This window comes from Buceros rhinoceros, unplaced genomic scaffold (genome assembly GCF_000710305.1).
Source record: "Buceros rhinoceros silvestris isolate BGI_N320 unplaced genomic scaffold, ASM71030v1 scaffold277, whole genome shotgun sequence".
NCBI classification, from domain to species: domain Eukaryota; kingdom Metazoa; phylum Chordata; class Aves; order Bucerotiformes; family Bucerotidae; genus Buceros; species Buceros rhinoceros.
In genome coordinates, this window is record NW_010421389.1 from 50,936 (window position 1) to 68,870 (window position 17,935).

Consider the following 17,935-nt stretch of genomic DNA (forward strand, 5'->3'; position numbering starts at 1 on the left):
TTTCCCTCAACTTCACACTTAGCCTTTTAAGTGCAGCTTCCAAGTATTAACCGCGCTGATTGGAAGGGTAGACTTATCATCTGCATCCTCTTTTTTCAATCATGACTTTAGGGACCATCAATATCAACAGAGAACTTCCGCTGGTTCCAGCTGACAGCGAATCAGACATCCTAACGCATGCTCAGATGCAGATAACCAGTGCTTGTGGACAGGAGGAGCTTGGCTAGAATGATGCTGATTATCCAGACCAGTGCTAGTTTTTCTCACCCAATGGGCTGTACAGGAAGTTTGCTCTTCTGAAGCCTGGAAATACTTTTCCTTTGAAGTTATTTAGTGCAAAGGGTTGAAGTAGTAGTGAATTGAACTGTGGAGGAACAGTGGCTTGAATCGAAGGAAATAAAAGATTTTCTTTTAATGCGTTCACCCCACATACGATTTTGTCAACTCTCTTTCCAAGTAACTTTCACGATTTTCATGGATATACTCACTCTGTTCCATTTATGCCAGATTGTACCGTGATAGTTGCAGCTCCTAGTTTAGGCAAAGTTGGATTTATCCAGTTGTTGTTCCAAAGAAATTTAACCTTTTTAACTGTTCCAACGTTAACTTCTGCATCAATGAATTTTGTGTAAGTGTTGTCTGGTCTCAGGGTTCCCCTGTGAAAAATAATGTTTTATGGGTGTGAGTGTTGCTAGCATGTAATATTAATTACCAGTCCTGTCAGCTGATTTCCTGTGGTAACGAGTAGAAAATTAACAGAGAGACAGTATTTAGCTTATGAGAGGGTAACAACATTATTGCCAATTTTCCAATGTAATTCATCCCAAATCAGTTTGTCAGAAGCAGCAAAGGCAGGCAGGCCTGGTGTGCTGTCACACTTCAAAATGAAGACCCAGTTATGGGACAGTCCATGTGGAGAAGACAGAGCTTGCTCCCTGTTGCTTATGTAGGCAGGGATTTTTGCACATGAATGAAATTTTCATTTGATGTTAATTAATAAAAATGATACAGATGTTGGGTTTGTTTGGGGTGGCCAAAAGGATTATCCACCAGTTGCTCAGCCTGGCTCTCCAGCAGAGATTCCAACACTTGCAGCACTGTGGATGAGTCAATTGTGCGTCTGCTGTTGGGTACCTGTAGTTTATAATCTGGCTACTTATTTCACGTCTCATCAGTACAGCCAGCTCTAAACGGCAGCAACTTGGGACTGGTAATGGCTGCAGCTACTACATCTCACTGAATATGAGCCATTGCTTGTCTTACCCTCTCCTTCGCACCCTCCCACCCCCGTGCTCCGAAGGTGAGAGCTACTTCCTTAAATTTACACCTGCTGTATGAAGTCAAGAGACGTTTGAATGTGTGATGCCTTCATCACTGCAGAACTGTTACTGTTGATGTGACCTGAGACATATGGGTGTGGGGAGGAAGCAGAGGACCCAGCAGATACACCCAGAAGGAAACTTGACAGTTTTAACAAGCTTCATGAGAAAGAGTTTTTATTCCTTCCCCCGGCTTTGGACTTTCTCATTCATCTGCCTTCAGAGGAGGATGTTTACTCCCCTCCATATTAAAAGGCTTGTGGTAGTGGATGTGATGAGCAACAGGACAAAATCTCTTTGTCTTTTCATTTCTTCGTTAGATCCATAGTGGTGCCTGGTAGGTTAGAGCGAGATTTGCTGGGGAAGAAAAGTTCACTTCCAGCGAATGAATAGACACAGGCCATGTAAATGGCAGCTGGAGAGGGCTGGAGGGTGTTCAGTGCTGGCAGACTCATCTCAGGTGAATGCAAAAAAACAAAACACCAAACCCACATCTAAAGTCTTTCTCCCCATCTTTCATTGTTTCAGATACTTTAGTTGAAACAAACAGGAAAAATGCAAATAAACAAAACCAGGAGGCAAGAAACTAGCTTCAATGTAAGCAGGCACAAAAAGTGTATTTTTATATAGTAAATCATGAGGTAACTTTCGCTGTAAACAGCTGTGAAAGTGACATTTTACAAGCCTCTGAAAGACAAAAATACCAGAACTCTCCTAGTGTAGGTCCAGCAAGACCTTAGCTGGACAGCCAACAAGAGATACCAAATTCTAGTGTTTTAAAATCCTGCGTTCTAACCTTCTCCTTTCAAACATAAACCCAGAGTGAGTGAACTGTCACTGCATTTATGATGGGGGTAGGATGTGACCTCTGAAATAAGACAAATTTAAGCAGAAATATTAATTAAAAATATGTATTAAACATTCTAGAGTTTCTTTTCTATTGAATTTTTAACTTACTCTGTGATCTGATGCTGCCTTGTGTTCCCATCACTTCCATACAAGGCAATATTTACATATCCTTTTACTTTACTCTTTCCAGCGAGGGTCACGGTTACTTTGTACCTCCAAACTACACAGAAGAAATATGGTAGGTTAGATTGTACCCAGGGAGAAACAGTCTGCAAAATGTCAAGTGTTGGGTTTTTTTGGTCTGTAGGCTGCGGTTGAAAGCAAGAGAAAATTTTCACTGCCCTTCACTTTCAGCTCAAGGCCACATCGCAGGCTGTCTGGACCACCACGTTCTCCCACATGAATCTTGGTGCATGCAAAACAAATACAATTATTACCTAATTATTACCTAACGAGATCAACATGAGAAATGGGTAGACATTTGTGATACTTTCAGCGAGAAGAAAAAAAAAAAAACAAACTCCAAGGTGCTAGTCCAAAGCTAGTCCATAATGTGGTAAACACAATATAGACCTCAGCGTTTTGACCATGAAGATTTTCATGTACAGTGAAGTTGGAAGGAAAGGGGTGCTGGGAATACTGCTACATACCAGAACATAAGCAGTGTAGAAGGAGAGTAAAAAAATTCTGAAGCTCAAAGTAAGTAATTTTTGTTTGTGGGAACTTTCTTTGAGATGCAATTAGCAAAAGCAGCTCTTCTGATTCTTGTTTACAAAGGCGAAGGAAGAACTGTCATGTCAGAGGTGACATTTAGGATAACTTAGGTTATAGAGGAGGTCATCCGGTCCATCCACTTCTCAAAGCACGGCCAGCTGTGATAAGCTTGCTCTTGGCCTTTGTGACAGTAATTTTCATACTATTTGACAAGAAACTCTCTTGCTGCAACTTCTATCCTCCTCTCCCCTTGTGCTACAAGGTGCAGTCCACTAAACATCTCTGGGACCCCTCTAGGCTTTATAGTTTGTCAACGTCTTTCATGTACTGGAGGTCCCAAAACTGGGCACTAGTATTAGAGAAAAAGGCAGGAAGGACTGAAGAGCCATTGCACTGCTATGAGGTGTGTTCCCCCGTTAAAATTAATTGTAAAACAGGAAAGTAAAAAGGTTTGTTAGAAGGAGTAGGTTGCAATGGAAGCAATTGAAACTCACGAGGAAAATCTTTGGTCTCTGCAGTATTCAGGTAAAGTTTCAGAAAATCACTTTTAATTTTCCCTTTGAACTTGTCTGCATAGTGACCCATATTTGGGCATCCCTCTTTTGGGCATGGGAAACAATTTTCCTAGGGAAAACAAATATATAGATCAATAAAATTATCCGACCAGCCAAGAAAAAAAAAATTGTCATAGGATTGATTTTTAACATACCCACCTAACTGGCCCTGTGTTACCTCAATGATAAATTTCAAGTAACCCTTTCTGTGACTTGAGCAAGATCATATAAACTAGACAACCTTCTCAGAGGCTCTGATTTTTCAGGGCTTTATGTTTTTTCTCATGCCATTTAGCTCAATCCAGCCCTGTCAGTAACATCCTTGGTTAGTCTTTAACTGGAGCAGGGAGGAGGAGAAGGTGTCCTTCCCAGCAGCTGATGAGAAAGACTGATGTCTCCTTACACCTTCGTGTTGGGTCAAGAAAGGCTTTGTCTCGGAAACAAAGCTCATTTTTGCCATGAAAGTAGCTTTCTACTATGGCGGCGGCAGCAGGTGGTCACCTTCTCCCAATGCAGTATGAAGTGTAATCTGTATCACCTGCTCAGACGTGTAAAGGTCAATCTAAGCACTACGTGAGTTCATACTTCTGTCTGTAGGATACGATGAACCCATTTCCTCCCTGCTACTCTCAGGCTGTAGGTCCCTATCTCCTGGTCTGGGACGGGGAAGGGCTTCCTGAACTCGGCCCATAAACCATTGTGCTTTGTCCCTGAGGCCATCTTCAGTCACCAAAGTACTTTGACCATGGACTGACCCCATCACGTCCTCATTTATTATTTTACTTCTTCTTTTGAAAAGAAGACATTTGAGCTGTGTTTGAAAGCTCACCCACTACAGTATGGGCTTCCACTCACTGCTGTTTGGTAGAAACACTCGGTGAGTACAGGAACCGGCTCTCCTCCTTACCTCCTGCCCAGTTTGATGCAGCAAAGGAGGTGTGGGAAAGCCACACTAGCTCCAGCAGTGCCTCAGGGCTGTCACAGGGAGGTCTCTGTTTTGTTGTTGCCTTTTCCTGCTTTGACCCATGTCCACTGCCTGAGCTCTAATACTTCAGCGTGTCTGACAGTTGCATCTCTTACGGATGTGCTCATTGAGCGCAAGCTAGCACAAACAAATCGTGTTTCAGATGTACAGATAAGAGCCACTATGTCTGATATGGTCCATCCTGAGGCTCTGAGAAGTACTTACTGTATCAAAAACATCGTATGAAGCACAAGGATAGCCTAGAAATCCATCAGGGTAGATAATACTGTCAGAGTAATACTTGTAACTCCGCAAATGATTGCAAGCCACAAAGTCCCGAGTTCCTGCGAAAAGATGCTCCCAGGTTAGTTCATCCTTTCTGTTACTATTCAAGGAAAGACACTTGCACAGCCCTTGATATGTCATTGCATATCAAGGGTTGCATCACTCCTCCTCAAAAGCCTCCTCACATTCTTGGAGCATCAAACATAAGGTTTGAAGCTTGCTTTTGCAATGAATTGATGCCCTAAGGAACATCACTGCCTCAACAGGTATAAAATGCAAACTTGAAATGCTTTGTGGAGACGGACTGGCCAGCTCAGCCCAGTCCCTGACCTGCCCTCCTCTCCCAAACGCTTATTCAAGCAATCTGGCCAAGTTTCACAATAGGAATGAGAACTGCATGAAGCAAGTCTTTTGTAGGCAACCGTTGCATTAGCATAACAAAAGAAAACCGAATGAAAAGTATTTCATAGTGAACTTCCCAGGGCAATGCTGATTTGCTGCAGCTGAGGACTTCACAACAAAATTATTGTTATTTGGGGGTGCTTTAAGAAGGGATTCTCTTAAAATTAAAATAATTAATGTATTCTTTTGCTTTGTGTTGCCTTTATTTTCCTGAATTGAGGTTAAAAAGAACACTATATAAGACATAATAATTTCTTTGTGCTTTAATTCTCCAGTATTGATAACAAGTTTATAAAATAAAATAGTAATGCCTCCAGCTGCATTGAATAAAACCTGGAGAAAAAGGCTAGTTACTACAAATAAATTCATGGATTCCCAGTATTTAAAGTGTTTGCAGTAAAGTAAAAAGGACTTAGATAACATACTGAGAAATCTCTACAGCGGAAATCTTGGTTTGTTTTCTATGTACAATTTAACTCTATAAAGACACATAGAAATTTTCTAATACTTAGAGCTTTTGTTTGAACCATATAAAACAAAACAATAGTGTATTCGAGCAGCTATGCGCCGGTCTTTTTTTAGCTGACTAAAAATAGACACGATGACATTGCTTTAATGCAACCCAGATTGTAATAGGTAATTAAAAAAGTAATTAATTGCTCTGTCTCAGAAGAATCGCAGCTGAAGATACCCTAAGAGAAGCGGCTGTGAGCATCACTGCCCTACTCCACCCAGTGCTGCTGAAGGGCAACTAAATAGAAACAAAATATGTCTTGTTTCCAACCCTTCAAAAATTTTGGTACAGTTTCAGTAAGTTTTGTTTCTGCTGTTAGACACTTCAGAGGAGGAATATTTTCCAGAGGCAAGCCCTTTGTCTTGTTTATTTTTGAATGAGCTCTGGAAAATGGTGTGGTTTGGTAACGGTTTCACTCTACTCTGCAGCTGCCATTGTGGGTGGACACACCAAAAGCTAAAGCAAAACACCTGAATTAAGAAAATCAAGTCATTATGTTGTGATTGGTGACATTCCCCTGAAGCTGTGATGTAATCAACATACATACCTTCCCAGATGCCGTCGAGGTCTACGATCTGTGACAGCCCATTCTTATCACACCCTGGCATTTCCTCTCCTCCATTTGGATAGAAGTCAACGTGTCCTATCGCTGGGCGTATGCCAAAACCTGGAGCATTTAAAGCAGGGGTAAGCATGTTTTGAGTTAATGTTGTTTCATACCTAGAGCCGCTGCCTTGACGTTTGCCTGTGCTTGGTGTTTTAGGATGTGAGCTGTTAGTGACCAGTATGGTGTGTTCGTTCTGTGGCTGACAACAGTCTTGTTAAATGATTAGGATCGGAAGTGCCTCTGAGTATAAATAATTTGGTATTAATACAGTAGAGGTGAATACTCACCTAAGTTGGGGATTGTGGGAGCTGAATCTGTGTGGATAACGTCGACAAACTCTGCATCAGTTTTATCCAGTCTGACTTCAATTGGAGTGCCTTGAAAGTACGGTTGAGCAGGGTCCAGTCCTGAACGAAAAAGGTTGGTGTTATGTATAGATAAAGAGCTATAGATGTGTCATTTTACACAACACCGTGACTGGAAATAACGAATGTCATGTGTGCAGTTGCCTATGGCTCCTTCTACCTCAGTAGCATAGGCATTAATAAAAAGGTGATATGTGCGCTCTTACCAAGTGGCTTTTCTCCCAGGAATGAGAAAGGGTTGCTGTGTGAAGCCTGTTAAAATGTACTGATTTACATCAATACTGAATCCTAAACACATGGATATAACTTTTTAAATTGATCTTCCCTTTAATAAAGTTGCTCAAACTGAGGTTGCTGTCTCTGCATCCCATATGACCGATGTATCTGCGTGGCTTCTGGAGTATCTTGTTTGAGAATTCTCAAATAGGAATTGATGCTGATAGAACCCTGCATGCTTGGAGGTGTTGAAACCAGCCTGGGTACTTCTGGTTCCAGTCAGATTTTAGAAAAACGTTTTGAAGTGACTATCTCTGCTTTTGAACCTCAGGAAACAGCAGTCATTTGCTTCCCAAATTGCTGCAGCAAAGCCTTGCAAATTCCATAATTTTTGCTACCTTATACTTGCATCTCTTGTCGTCTCTGAGCAGCAGATTTATTTTTGCTTTTAAGCTGAATTTTGTAGACCGTTAGTCGAAGGTTCACTAAGCCTGAAATCCCCGAGGAGGAGTAACAATTGGAAAGGGCTGTGTTAATAATATCCAAAATTGTCTTTTGTGTATGAAAGGTCCATCTGCTTAATGCATGCTGCCCTTGGCACTGCCTGCACGATGAATAAGGAGAACAAGCCCATAGCTGTAAACTTTGGAAGCGCTGAGCATGTTAAAAAATAGCTAAAGAATGTGGACTGCAGGGTGAGTTACCTGCATTTTGAGAAAGAGGTGGTTTGATCATAAGTTTTGCTGATAATACTTGTTTTTAGTTTTGCTCTCTGTGGGAGTATTGGAGGTTTTAAAATACTCAAAATGGTGTCTCCGCTTTGTGAGGTCTCTGGAATGTTTTTTTCAGAAATGAATTTGATTTCCAATAAATATGCCTATTTGATTGCCATCTGCTTTTCTGAAGAGTCGGTGAAATGGTTTGAGAAAGATGAGCACTATCCCTTGAGGAACAGTGCAGGGACTCAGCTAACAGAGGGCTGAGGCAGCCTCTGCTTCCACAGAGCTTCTCTTTGCCTCTTGGCCATACGCTTTTTCATCGTTTAAGTCTTGCAGTGCTGCAAAATGGTTCCTTCAAGAGTCATTTGCTCCCAGCTGGTGTGGGTAGAGACTAGATTAACAAGCCAAAGGATGCTGAAAAATGAGAACTTGCTGTGGGATCAAAGCGAAGATGAAAATGCTTCTGGCCAATAGTCCCAGAGGCATGACCCCTTATGTCTTGCAAGACACAGAGACTATGGGACTGGGGTGGGTGGTATGTGTCCAGAGTCTGCGTATTCGGAGCAGCATGTGGACAGATATAAAACCAACCAGAACCAAAAATGTCTGCTCTGAAAGAACTGAAGAGGAAAACCTGGCTCAGCAGTACGAGAGGCTTCCTCGCTTTCCAGCCTACAGTGTGTAACTCACACAGGGAAACACAACGGAGCGATGACGTGCCCCTGAGTTTGCACAAAGCAGGGCTCTGACCCTCTGTGGACAAAGTGCCTGTGAGTCTGAGTTCTGTTGAAAACTCATTCACACCCCATTTCTGATATTGACTACAGTGCACATTCGATCTACTATAAAATGGGAGGCTTGTCGAAGAGACAGTAGAATCAGGAACAACAAGGGAAAAGAAGGAGTTTATTCTGTCTCTTCTCGGAGGACAAGCCGAGGCAGAAAGGAATCTCGCTCTCATTCTAAGGCGTTAGAACAGAGGCTTCGAAATACTGAAGTTGGGACGCCAACTAACAGTGTTGGTAAGAATTTGCGTTTCTGTAAGCGAGAGATTCTTCTATTAGCTAGTGGAGATGGTGCTGCTGTGAATACGTCTCTCCCTAGGCTGTCGGTAAATAGTTCTCAATTTGCATTGGTGAAGAGAAGGCATTCAGATTTCTATCTGAGCTGGTTTACTTGTGAAACCTGTTTTTCCCTCATTGTAAGTTATCAGTAACGTGTAAGGTATTGTTCTATGTAAAAATTCCTAACTAGACATCACTTGAACCTGCTTAAAGGAACCTAATAAACCCCGTTTTGTTTATCCATAATTGATCGTGGGCATTTTCTTAACACTGGTCTGGGCAGTGACACTGCTAGGCTGAAGCACCAGGATACGAGTGTTGCAGAGACTGCCACGACCATCAGTGTCTATCAGCGAATCAGCTGGTGTGCTGCAGGGAGCCTTCAGCTCTGGTAGCTGTGTGGAGCCTTTCCTTTGCTGTGTAAACTTATGGAAGCAGAATAATCATCAGACTGACTCTCTTCCCACGCTTACCAAGGCACCTTCTATAGTGTCTAAATTACCCTTGACTAAACTACAGCCCACGGTCAGACACAATCCTAAGAGAAATTGAGCAGCAACATTTGGTTAGGCAGTGGTGTCTTTACATGTCTTTAAGTCACTGACTTACCAGTTATTCTTCCAATCCCCGGCTGCCTCCTGCCAGCCTCACCTGCCGCGTGTGCCCCAAGGCTGTGACCGATGATGTGAACGTCAGCTGGAGAGTAACTGTATTTTTCCTGAGAAAACAATACAAAAAATTACTACACCTGTTTTCTTCAGCAACAGGGAAGAGTAAAAAGGCTCTGCAGATCTATTTTTAATTTGACTAAAAACTCAAGAACTTCTATAGGATTTCCGCATCTGTTTGCCAGTTTAGGTACTTATGTTCAATACACAGGCTTTTCAAAACTCCTCCTTCAGGTGCTGCCCTCATTCGGAGGCTGTTAAAACCCTAGACAGCTCTGTCAGCAGCGTCCTTGGAGGCTCTGTATCCATTTCACATCCTACACCTGTTAAGATTAGAAGAAGGCTTCAAACCAAGCATCGCTTCCTGTGTGAAGCTGGCTAAGGAAGGGGGCATCTAGCATCTTCTGTAGATTTAGGTACCGTGCACAACATTGCGTGGTGTTGGTCCCTCAGTAGTGTTGCTCACTCAAGAGCAGTTGTCCTCTGGCCACTACTGGCTGCCCGCTGGTTTTCTGGCATCCCTAAGAGCCATTGGCAGGTTTTGTCTTGGTGAAAGGGCAGCTTGCTGACTCTCATCTCTGCATATTTAAAAATACGCAACATTTTACAGCTGTTGACATCTGTGCAATAACTGTTTGGCTGAACTGTAGGGATGTCTTCTAGAACTTCCTGTCTCTGCACTGACTAACCCTGCTGTCATGACAGAGTTCTGTTAGTTTAAGAAAAAAAAAAAGAGCCTGTTTTCAGCACAACTTCTAAAACGATCACTGCGTAGTGATTCTGCTGGCTACATGCACATTCATGAAAGTCCCTGAATTGTATTTCTTTCAAATCAGCATTGTAGCTATAGCTTTATAACCAGAAGATTCTTACCATAAGAACTTTGACAAAATAAGCTATTTCAGCACCCACAACTCGGATGTTGTTTGATGCCTGAGTGTATTGACATCTTCCACCTTTTTTCCAGTTTACGCAAATGCAGTTCACATCTTCCACAGTAAGCATCCTCTGTTTTGTAAGAGAAAAGTAAAAACCAACAGTAAATACGATCTGGAATTGATTCACATGGCTCATCACAGCTCAACCCGTAAATGTTGCATGGATTCGTATGGGGACACTTCAAGAACCAAGACCTTAGCGTGTATATGTGGTTGTGCCTTCTCACAGGTGTACGTCTGTTCACACAATGCTGAAACAGGGTGGTAAGCTGCAGTAAAGGCCACACCATCTTTTCAAGTACCCAGAGCAGTGTTTATTTTCAGAAGGGAAAACAATATAAATACTTCTTAACTGCAGTTGAACTTTGTACATAACAGTAAATAAGGGTTCTATTCGTGTACTGATTCACTTAAGGGTACTTAAAAGTATTTCTTTAATTAAAATTCAATTAGAACTTATATTTTTGATTATAAAATCATGATTGTTTTACTGATACATACTTGCAAGAAAGATGTGTGTTTTTTATGAGGGTACATAAATTGCTGGTGTCACTAAATATTCATTTCTGATTTATGACTTTATTTGGGAATGTATATATACATGCCATAGAATCTGAAGCTTTGCTTTTCTCCTCTGAGCTGGATTGTTTGGCTAAATGTATTTTGCTTTAGCATCTTTAGTATATTTATTCTTCTTTCCTTTTTTCCCTGACATTATAACGCATCCAAGTTACAACAGGCAAAGGACAAAAAAAGGCAATAGAATTGTCTGTGGCTATGTTACCAGGTGTAAAAATAAATGTGCAGATAGGATTATTACTTAATGGGAAGGAAAATAATTAACAGCTGCAATGAAAACTACTAGTCATACAGCACGGAGCAAAATACTAGTTGGTGGCATATGCACTTTGTGCATGTGCAACTGCAACTTTGTGTGGTGAGAGGATTAAGAAATAACTTGGGGAATTAGCACAAAACTCGAAGCAGAGTGCTTCACTTTGTTCACTGTTCGTAGCAAGTCCTAGGTTAAAAGCTTTGTTCAAAATGATCCCCTTGAGATCCCTTCTGGATGTACACTCCTACTGCCTCAGTGCTTCTGTTAATGGTCAGCCCACGTCCTCAGCCTGCCACGTGACAGCCCGTGCCTTTGTGATGAATGTCCCACATCTAGAAACCTGTCTCCTGTCTGGAGAAATGTGATGCAATAGTTACGGGTCTGCAGTTATTTCTGGAATCACCCTCCTTCCTAAGCAGTATCTTGCTCCAGGGTTTGTGGTGTTTTTACCAAGAAAAAGAACACTTACTGAGCCGAATCCTGTTGTCACTCACTTCACTAAAGAGAAGAATTGAAGGCATTTGACCTCATGCTTTTTCTTGGGGTGCAGAGCTACATATTTAATTTGCTAATGATTTGAAAATGTGGCCTCTCTTCCCCATTTTATCATTACAAGTACCATGAGAGAAATTAATTAGAAATAGAGAAAACAGGCAATTTATAGGAAAGTATTTATAAATGCAAACGAAGGAGCTTCACCGGGACAGGATTTCCCTGTGGTACCTACCTTGCACATGTCTGACAGCCAGGTTTCTTCTCCATTATCTATAAATCCATGTGTGATAAATCTGGTCATCCTACTTGTGTTGAAAGCTGAGGCCTCGATTGTTGAGGGGTCAACTGCAGAGATCCTCTGTTACAGATATTAAATTAAATAAATATTGAAATCTTTCTGTAAATGGTTTATCAAAATTGCAAAGACCTGAGTTACGCTCATCTGTACAGGTGTCTAGAAGTTACACAATGTCAGTCACGTGAGCACATGTAGATGAGCCTGTGGCCTAAGGTTTGTATCTCCATTCAAAGCTAGCTTCGACACATATCTTAGAGCAGTCAAGACTTTCCTTTTAATGTATTTTCATTCTACCCATGGAAAAGAATTACCCACTGATTTTTAAAAACGCAGTTTTCCAGTGCTTCTCAGCAGCCACACAGAAACCACGAAGGAGTGCTGCTTTGAGAGGGCTGGAGGAGGATGAGAGCTCTGTCCCAGAGACCCTGCCAAGGAGCTGGAAGAGGTTGTCACTTTAACAAAGTGGAGGTTTGGCCATTTCTAACACTTTCTGGGAACCCAGCTGGAGCCTGTGTTTATTTACTTTTTGTACATGATTCACTAATGTTTAAATGACAATAGTTCTTACTTGAAAGACAGTAGGATTTTGTCTTGTGTACAGGATGAATTCAGTGTCTATCTTTTCTGGACTCCAGGGTAACTTATGGATTGGTCTTTCCGTAGTCCCAGACCATGGTATATCATCTGAGAAACATCCAAGCCTAGAATAGCAAACTTCTTCGCCTGTAGCACACAGAGCAGATCGATAAGACATGAATGAGCAAAGAAGTGGAGCAAGGCTAGTCATAACTCATAGCTTCTCTTCTCTAGAGTTCTCTTGGCTTCTTAAAAAATCTCGTAGTTTATAGAAAGCAAAGACCAGCAGTTGCCCCCTCTCAGATCTTCAAAGGCTACAGTTCATCCCATGAAAAGAAGCCACCCTATTGCTCATCAACAAAGTATTCAGTGGAGTTCCTCCGTGGGTGTCCTGTGCCGTACCTTGGGTATCTTTCCCCAGCCTAAGGCACAGACAGTTGATGAGTTTCTCCTAATGCCAAGCTAAGATATTGCAAACAGTCAGCAATAACTCGAGGTGGTGCGGAGCACCTGGCTACTGAAGAACTCTTGTACTATTCAAGCTGGTGGCTTCCACTGAGTGCAAAGCTATGTCCTCTGATCAGATCACCTCTGCCACCCACCCCCAGCAGCTTTTTCTCCATTTCCATCACTAAGGAAGAGTACAACAAACAATTTCCTAGGTTGGGTAGAGCACTTGTTCTGCTCTGAGATAGAAAACACCAGCGTTCCTTGCATGTCTCAGAGAAGAAAAGAAGAAAAACAACATGCACGCACACTCACCTCACCATTCTTGTACAGGAAAGTGAACTATGTAAGCTCCATCAGTAAGATTTAAGGCACCGTAGTGTAGAATAATATCTCACAAAATACAGCAGCACAGAAAGGCTATATAAATACTACCCCTATATGCTTACCTTCTGCTGCGCTGAGCAGAAATAGCGCAAGTATCCAAATCCCAAGCATCTAGAACAGCAGAAAAAGAAACAGCTAGGATTTGCTGATCCACTTGATTAGCAAGCATGCTTAGCTTTCTGGTGTGGAAGTTTCTCAGGGTGTGAAGGGTGCTGTATCTGTCTTCTCTGTTAAGTATATCTATGACCACCGAGTATGTGAGACGTGTATGAGTTAGCTGTGTGTTTGCTTGCTCCACTAGAGATTGTGGAGCTCCTAAGTCTACCAAAGCATAGCTTAAATCCACAGCGATTTTTGTGCCGTTGAGGCTGTGCTTCTAATCCTATGTGTAGTAGCTACTTTAGAACTAGTACCAGGATGCCTACGTGAGCTGTCATTCCCCTTCACACTGCTGTGTCTCGGGAAGCCAAATAATTGACTAGGTAAAAGGAAAAAACCCCAGACCTGAACTACTTACATTGCAGCCTTGAAGCTCCATGCTCTAATGTGCAAACTTTGCGTGTACTTTTTATAGTCTGCTTTATCCTTGGAAATGTTCCCAGAAAGATAGGAACATTTATTTCAGATTATACTTTATAGCTAAGTTGGAAAACAGCTTTGATGGTTGCTCTCCCTCAAAAATCCATAGACATAATTTCTTGAACTGTTGTGTTGGAGCCCAGAATAGGATTGGAGCTCCAGAGGGAGAGTAATTCCCAGGCAGCAACACATCAGGAGTGGGACATTAAAGAGAATTACGTGGATCTGTGTGGCAGTGCGTTTAGGTGCTTGTCTTGGCTGAGAAGGCTTATGGTTTTGGTGCTGTGTAGTTGGGTTTTAGGGAGTCTACTGGGGAAGGTAGAAGGGAACACATTGTCTTTAAGTCCCCTACCTTACCCTGCATCAAGTGACTTTGGGTGAGGAGTGCTTCTGGGTCTTCTGTGCCCATTTCTTGATATCAGCTCAATTCAGCGAAGCCTTATCCTTTTAGGAAAACTTCTTAGTGGACCTGGTGTCTCATTTCGTAGTGAAAGAGTTTGAGCCTCTCCTGATGTCACTTTCGTTGCCTTTTCGAAATAAGTAGATGCAGAAGGACAATAGCCTACCCCTTTGGGTCCTTTCCATACTGTCCACGTATCCCAAGTTTTGAGAAAGCCCTCTGTGTGATGAACTAAAAGCCAACATGCTGCAAAAATATTAAATTACTATACAGAATTCCTTCAGGTGTTGTCACGTGACTGCTTTGTGTAGCGATGTTACAGAGCTCCCTAGGATGTTCTACTAGAGACATCAGCTAAAAGGTGAAAATCAGCCTGTGCGAATGACCAGGACTAGGTCTGGGAACCCCCTGGTCCTGTTTGCCTCTAGAAGAATGTCACAAGGGAACTCAAGAAGAATTGAGGCATCAGCTAACTCTTCTAGAAAGGTGACCTTTGTCAGTTTGGCTATGCTTTATGGCTGTGGCCACGTGTCTTTGCAGAGCTGACATTCCCTAATCTCCACTCTGGGAATGACCAAATGGATACCAGCTGCGTAGTTAGGTATTACGCAGCTTCATCCATTCTACTGGGGTTTAATTCTTTAAATAGTAGTAAAGTTTTTAATTTTCCTGCAATATCGCCTTTGATACTAATTCAGAGCTCAGTGATCCTGGCTTTAATTGAAGTAGCATATTAGTTTGTACGTATATTCATATCAGTGATACAGGAGAATCACTGCATGCCCTAGTACAATGGTAAGTTTTAACACTCATTTAAAATGAGGGGGAAGCAGTCTTTCCCATTTAATTTAAGAGCTGATGAAAAAGATTTGAGTTAGCATTTTATCATAGTTAATCTGCTGCTCTTATTCAACACAATACCAACACACTAGACAATTCCTTAGACCATGGTCAGATGGGTTTCAGCTGCTTGCTTCTCCTTTGGGAAGGAGTAGGGTTGGAGTGAATGGCCCTCAAAATGATGCAGGCTGCTCTTTGTGCCTGGAGATGCTGTTCTGGACCTTGCAGCCTCACAGACAAGGGCTGTCAGGAACTGTCGGGTTTGAATGTATTTAGCATGGTTTGATTTGACAACGGTTCAAACTTTATTGCTAGTAAAAGGTAAATCGAAAGGGTTGGATTTTAGCAGCACTTAATGATTAACCAATTTAAGAACTAGCAACTGATTTAGCAAAGTAAAACAGTGACTTGATTACAGATTTGAGAATGACAGGATTCACGCTAACTTACCAAACTTAACTTCAAATCAAAATATGTGTGTATATGCAAGCACAAGATGTCCAGACACACATACAAAGAAGGAGAAATACTTGGATCCAGGGCCCACCCTCAAATACGTGCAAGTGGACTTTCAGGGTCTGTTCTCTTTAATATCCTTATCAATGATCTGGATGAGGGGGACAAGTGCATCCTCAGTAAGTTTGCAGACATCAACAAGGTAGGTGGGTGTGTAGATCTGCTTGAAGGTCAGGAGGCTCTACAGAAGGATCTGGACAGGCTGGATTGATGGGCTGAGGCTAACTGCATAAGGTTCAACATGGCTAAGTGCAAGGTCCTGTGCTTGAGTCACCACAGCCCCCTGAAATGGTCTGGGGAAGAGCGGCTTGGGGATCAGTGGCTGAAAAGCTGCCCAGCAGAAAAGGACCTGGGGGTATTGGCTGACAGCAGCTGAACATGAGCCAGCAGTGTGCCCAGGTGGCCAAGAAGGCAAATGGCATCCGGGCTTGTATCAGCAGTAGTGTGGCCAACAGGAGGAGGGAAGTGATTCCCCCTGCTGTACTTGGCACTGGTGAGGCCACACCTTGAGTACTGTGTCCAGTTTTGGGCCCCTCACTTCAAAAAGGACATTGAGGTGCTGGAGCATGTCCAGAGAAGAGCAACAAAGCTGGCGAGGGGTCCAGAGAACAAGCCTTATGAGGAGCAGCTGAGGGAACTGGTGTTGATGAGTCTGGGGAAAAGGAGACTCAGGGGTGACCTCATCACTCTCTAAAGCTACCTGAATGGAGGTTGTAGCGAGGTGGGGATTGGTCTCTTCTCCCAGGTTACAAGTGATGGGACAAGAGGGAATGGCCTTAAGTTGCAACAGGAAAGTTTTAGGTTGGGTGTTTGAAAAAATTTCTTTACAGAGAGGGTGGCCAGGCATTGGAACAGGCTGCCCAGGGAAGCAATGGAGTCCCCATCCCCGGACGTATTTAAAAGCTGTGTGGATGTGGTGCTGAGGGACACGGTTTAGGGACCCTGGCAGTGCAGGGTGAATGGTTGGACTTGATGATCTTTAAGATCTCTTCCAACTAGAACGATTCTGTGATTCTGTAACTTGCTGCATCTTGAGGTTCTGGCATTCCCCATTTTGAGTCATAAGTGTAGCAGATCTACACTTACACAGATCATAAGAAGATTGATCATCCAAGACGATAAGGGGCAGGGGATGAGTAGGAGCCAGGTGAGCCAAAGGGGTGCCTCAACTCCAGTTCGCTGCAGGAGGTAATTGTCGTCACTGCACTTTCAGAATAGGCGAGGCTGGAGCCAGAAGTGCTAAGGGGGGGGTCTTTGAGGCTTTGGCATGCTGCAGGAGGTAATTGTCTTTCTCCAGAGAATAGGGAAGGCAGGAGCCAGAGCTGGGGCTGGCCTTAACACTCTGGTACACTACCCTTTTCAATGCATTGTTGACCTGGAGAGGGGAGTCACACCTAGTATGGGGTGGCCCATGAGTGGGGATGGAGTTGTACCATCACAGGAGCTGTTAGAAGAAAGACAGGTTTTGAGAAAAAGTGCTAAATAAAGGTCTGGCTGTGTTTCTGCAGTCCTGAAGAAGCTATAGGAAGTCTGGAACAGAGGGGAGGACTGGATCTCTGGTGCTACAGGATGCCATAGCTCTCTCCTGGGTCACGGTGTGGTGCTTCCCAGCATTGTTCATGCTTCCCTTGCCACCTGTCAAGTCCCCAGGGGACTTGCAATACTCAGGACTGCAGAGCTCTCTTGGCTGAACCTCAGACTTGTGTTTAATTATGCTTCTGATTTTATACAGGCTTGGTTAACGTGTAGTCAAGAATACTACATTGTTGTTCTTCTTTAAAAAAACAATTCAGATATCTACGTAACCATACTCATTACAAATACATTCCTAATACTGTATTCCTACTCCTATTTCTTAGAAAATTTTCTGCCAAAGTGCTTGTACATCATTTATTAAACATGGGGAAATGAGAGTGAATAAATTATTAACTCCTTCAACCTACTCATTAACTTAGAGTTTGCTTTCTATATTTAGAAAAATTTCCACTTCCCTGGTCTTCTAAAGCTCAGGTGGCTCACTCATGCTGTGCAAAAGGCACGTGTTTGAAATTAAACAGGAGCCAGGTGATTCAGCCATTTAGTTTCTTCCAAAGCGGGGAGCACTTGAGGTTTGCTTTTGCCTGTTGCTTCTGTGAAGGTGCAGTGTACAAAGGGCTGCTCTGACCTGCTGAAGAAATACTCTGGTCTTGTTCTGTTCCTGCCTTGTTGCAGAGGGCAGTGCCCTTGTGTGGGGCTGCGAAGTTTTGAGCAATAGCCTAGGCTGTGGAAAGGAGATGCCTGGGGCCATTCTCAGTTGCAGGGCAGTGCTGATGCAATGTGCTGCCTTCAGAGTTTTTGATAGGCAGAAAATCTGATGGACTCTCAGTGTGGTGGGAAACAGCTCT

The 17,935-nt window shown here is 42.8% G+C and overlaps 1 protein-coding gene across 1 annotated transcript in view; it reads right to left on the reverse strand.

Moving 5' to 3' along the window:
• LOC104496492 (inactive pancreatic lipase-related protein 1-like) overlaps positions 1-13,327 on the reverse strand; it is a 14,131-nt gene extending 804 nt beyond the window's left edge. The window contains exons 1-11 of the mRNA XM_010139621.1: positions 13,279-13,327; positions 12,375-12,529; positions 11,741-11,866; positions 10,114-10,248; positions 9,182-9,290; positions 6,496-6,615; positions 6,149-6,268; positions 4,626-4,744; positions 3,377-3,506; positions 2,277-2,388; positions 489-656 (exon numbers count right to left, since the gene is read on the reverse strand). Of these exons, the coding sequence (XP_010137923.1) occupies positions 489-656; positions 2,277-2,388; positions 3,377-3,506; positions 4,626-4,744; positions 6,149-6,268; positions 6,496-6,615; positions 9,182-9,290; positions 10,114-10,248; positions 11,741-11,866; positions 12,375-12,529; positions 13,279-13,327 (1,343 nt within the window). The remainder of the gene's footprint in view (positions 1-488; positions 657-2,276; positions 2,389-3,376; positions 3,507-4,625; positions 4,745-6,148; positions 6,269-6,495; positions 6,616-9,181; positions 9,291-10,113; positions 10,249-11,740; positions 11,867-12,374; positions 12,530-13,278) is intronic.
• Positions 13,328-17,935: the final 4,608 nt, after the last annotated feature.